The sequence below is a fragment of the Diplotaxodon limnothrissa genome, linkage group LG18, assembly GCF_057381915.1.
Source record: "Diplotaxodon limnothrissa isolate DT_005_m linkage group LG18, D_limnothrissa_male_GT1.1, whole genome shotgun sequence".
NCBI classification, from domain to species: Eukaryota; Metazoa; Chordata; class Actinopteri; order Cichliformes; family Cichlidae; genus Diplotaxodon; species Diplotaxodon limnothrissa.
In genome coordinates, this window is record NC_140613.1 from 20,738,114 (window position 1) to 20,742,119 (window position 4,006).

A 4,006-nucleotide genomic window follows, 5' to 3' on the forward strand; every position below is an offset into this window, starting at 1 on the left:
TAGCACCAGCAAACTATTGATTTTTTATTTATTTATTTTTTTACTAAAAATATACCCCATTTGTTCAGTTCACATTTTATACAAATTTTCTTCAAACTACAAAGTATTTATACAGATAAGGATCAACTCTATAGCCATCCATCCTTTTTGATCACTTTCCACCAGAAAAGAGGTTTGATGTTTTCCATGTTTTTGTTTCATTACCAAAAACTTTCAGAGCAGTTGTTTTTTATGTTTTTTATGCTACATGCTAACATGCAAAACCACAATGCAGTTATTTAATACTTGTATTTAAAAAAAATGTTTTGTATTTTGTTTTTTCAAGTGTATATCATTCTACTTATTGATATAATTAATAAAGATTAATAGTACACATGACTTAATTTTGGATTATTAATTGTCATCAATTAGTTAATTAATTATTAACAAATAGCAATAATTGTTGTGTTTAATTTTCTTCATATTCTTAATTTTATTTATAGCTGTTATAACAGAATAATTTAGAAAAACGTGTCCAGATGTAGCTAGAACTTTAGTGAACTTAACTCAGCCCAAGTCTAGATGGGTTTGCACATAATAATAAAAATAAAAATACACCGACATAAATCAGAAAACCTCTTTTATTGATTATAACTGAGAAATCACTTTTAGACATCAAACATACACACACATATATATATTTATGTTTACCTTAAAATGAGTCAGAGGAGCCTAACTCACTAAAAAAAAGAAAAGTGGAATTGCTGCACATATTCAGACTTTATTGTTCCATTGAGACAAACTTTAAAATACTGGTTTTAATTCTGACACCACCACCAAGTTCTAAATCTGTAGATTGTTACTGTAACCCTGCCACCTCTGTCACCACCAAAAATAATCAACCAAAACCTGCATGTCAATATTGTTCTGTTTACTCATTTGCTATTCAAATCATGCTTGTCTGAGCTTACAGAGGGAATAACAAATGGCCAATGAAGGTGCTGTGGTTGTTGTCATTATCATAGATCCAGGTGTCCGGACGGAGCCTCATGTACACCTGGTCTCCTGCAGCCAGCTGCAGAGTCATGCCATTGGTGGCTGTCTCATAGCGATTTCCAGCAGCATGGTTGTACACTGTCACCATCTGCTCTCCATTCTTCATCAGACGCAGCCCCATCGGTCTAGTTGATATATTATGACCAGAGAAGCTGAAGTAATAAACTCCTCTGACCGGAGCAGTAAAAATACCTGGAGATGATGGACACAGTTACAGCTTATAAAGCAGAGCAGAAGATCAGTGGTAGTGAAATGCAGTACTTATCTAATAAATAAACTCACATGTGTATAAATACACATAATTATGGTAAGTTTACCTGTTGCAGGGTTGTAAGAGCCTGAGTTAAAGTAGACATTTTTGTAAGTCAGTGTGATCTCTGCACTCATTGGTCCAGTATTTCCAACATTGCCGATAGATGCTCCAAATGCCACACGGTTGCCTGGAGTTGCATGGAAATATGGGATTATTTGTTTGGTTTGACAACAACAAAACCTGAACCTGTATCAGTACACTGATAAAAATCTATACATGTCAGAATAAAACCTCCAGCTGTGTTATGTTCTTACCTTGGATTGATGATTTCAGATCTGCCAGCTGTTTCTCAGCATTATTCAGCTTGGTTTCTAGTTGTCGTAATATTAGGAAAAGTTGTTCATTTGTCCCAGCACAGAGTTGAGGTGTCTCAACAAGGGAGCCTTCACTTTCAGATGCTTGGCCATCCACCTGAGGGAAGGCAGCTGCACACAGAAAGAAGAGGCATAAGGTTAAGACTGCAGTCTTCATCTTTTCAGAATTTCTCTTCATCTGTGTTAGTTCCCCCCACAAGGCTCTAGATATATACTGTATCACAAAGACGGAAGTGTCCCTATTTTTTTCCTATCCAATAAACAAGCACAAAGAAAACTCAGAGATAATAATTATCTGCAATGTGATTGAGACAAGATAACACTTCACGAAAAACCTGTTTTAAGCCCCATGAATGATCCTTCTCTTTATAAGCGGTGTAACATGAGTGGTTAACTGAAATAACAGCAGAAATAGCAAAAGCAACTGTCTGTCAGTACGCAGTGAGTAATGTTGGACTTCTCGCTGGAAATCAGCAGCAGTAGTAGTCGACATTATAAATAGCAATTTCAGCTACATTCTAAGGTGAACTTGAACTCAACATTTAAACTGAGAATTTTTATACTGGAGAATACAAAGTAAAAGTTGTGAAAGCATGCAAATGCAATACAATAGTCTAACAAGCAAACCTACTGTTAGAATTAAGGCACCCAGCTGTCCTGCTCTTCTTTAGGGAATGTGCAGGACCATCTTGTGCCAGTACAGAATGTGATGTCACTAGCTTGGTCAGTTGGTTACTACTTATAAACCCAATTAATTAATTTAAGTTAGCTAACTAATGACAGAACTGAGCGTTTAACAATGAAACTAAAAAATAGGAGGTTTTATGTTAAAAACCAACTACATACTGCCCACTTTCATTCAGTTTGTTAAGTAGAAAGTGGCCGTTTTTTCTTGCTGGTATGCTGATGGATACTGGGATTCCCTTTTGTGCTTTGGTGAGAAGTATATGTTTGTGGTGTGATGCATGTGTAGAAACATGTTAATTGTCTGGATGTGCTTGGGAAAACAGACGATTTTATTGCATAAAACTGTGCTGAGCGGATTTTGTGAATACCTGCTCTGACAGCTGATTGTACCATTTGGTCTCTACATACAACCCGATGAGTTCAAATCAAACACATAGTGAATAGTGTCAGACTTCAGCTTCTCGGTCTTGTGACCGACAAGTTCACCTAACTCACCTGACTAACAGGTAGAATTTTTCATTTCAGTGGAGCTAGCAAACAATAAGGAAGTTAATGAGGGTTGAATACCATAACTGTCTGTTTATTGAAAACCTGCTGTTTGAGTAGCATTTCTACAGCATACCTTAGCTCTTCTTAAAAAAAAAACAAAAGATAAATGTCATAAGAAGGTCACGTCTAACCTTCACTAATGCTGTTTATGTGACACAGGCAAGGCAAGGCAAGGCAAGGCAAGGCAAGGCAAGGCAAGGCAAGTTTATTTGTATAGCACAATTCAACAACAAGGTGATTCATAGTGCTTTACAGAGACATTAGAAACAAAAACAAATAAAAAGCATGATTTAAAATTGATTTACCTATTGATACAAAGTATTTCCTGTTTTCTAAGTATGTTTTGAACCAGTTTAGTACAGTTCCTGAAAGACCTGCCCAGTTCTCCAGTCGTTTGAGTAATATGTTGTGGTCAACTGTATCAAATGCTGCACTGACATCCAGTAAAACTAAGACTGACATTTTTCCACTGTCTGTATTCAGACATATGTCATTAAACACTTTGGTCAGAGCGGTTTCAGTGCTGTGGTTCTGTCTAAAACCTGACTGGAAGGCATCAGGCAGCACGGTGGCACAGTGGTTAGCACTGTTGCCGCACAGCAAGAAGGTCCTGAGTTCAATTCCAACATCAGGCCGGGGCCTTTCTGTGTGGAGTTTGCATGTTCTCCCCGTGTTTCCGTGGGTTCTCTCCAGGTACTCTGGCTTCCTCCCACCATCCAAAGACATGCAGCTTGTGGGGATAGGTTCATTGAATAATCCAAATTGTCACTAGGTGTGAATGAAAGTGAGTGCGAATGGTTGTCTGTCCCTGTGTGTTGGCCCTGCGACAGACTGGCAACCTGTCCAGGGTGTACCCCGCCTCTCGCCCTATGATAGCTGGGATAGGCTCCAGCGCCCCCCGCGACCCTGAAAAGGATAAGCGGAAGCGAATGGATGGATGGATGGATGGATGGAAGGCATCATAGCAGTTATTCTGTGTCAAGAAGTAATTGAGCTGTTGAGAAACTGCTTTTTCAATGATCTTACTTAAAAATGGGAGATCTAAGATCGGCCTGTAGTTGTTCATTTGTGTCTTATCAAGATTGTCCTTTTTCAGGATAGGTTTAAT

At 38.1% G+C, this 4,006-nt stretch overlaps 1 protein-coding gene across 1 annotated transcript; it reads right to left on the minus strand.

The window, feature by feature from the left end:
- Positions 1-946: 946 nt before the first annotated feature.
- Positions 947-1,819, minus strand: LOC146613504 (complement C1q-like protein 2). The gene is made up of 3 exons (XM_085379054.1): positions 1,603-1,819; positions 1,353-1,475; positions 947-1,227 (listed from the first exon to the last, which is right to left on the minus strand). The coding sequence occupies exons 1-3, from the start codon at positions 1,817-1,819 to the stop codon at positions 947-949; spliced, it is 621 nt and encodes a 206-aa protein (XP_085235180.1).
- Between the last annotated feature and the right edge of the window lie 2,187 nt (positions 1,820-4,006).

Bases quoted from the DNA above. Each gene is read 5' to 3' on its own strand.
- LOC146613504 (XM_085379054.1), bottom strand. From the start codon at position 1,819: ATGAAGACTGCAGTCTTAACCTTATGCCTCTTCTTTCTGTGTGCAGCT. The intron at 1,476-1,602 runs GTAAGAACATAA...ATGCAACTCCAG, and splicing joins TCTGAAATCATCAATCCAAG to GCAACCGTGTGGCATTTGGA. The intron at 1,228-1,352 runs GTAAACTTACCA...CATCATCTCCAG, and splicing joins CTCTTACAACCCTGCAACAG to GTATTTTTACTGCTCCGGTC.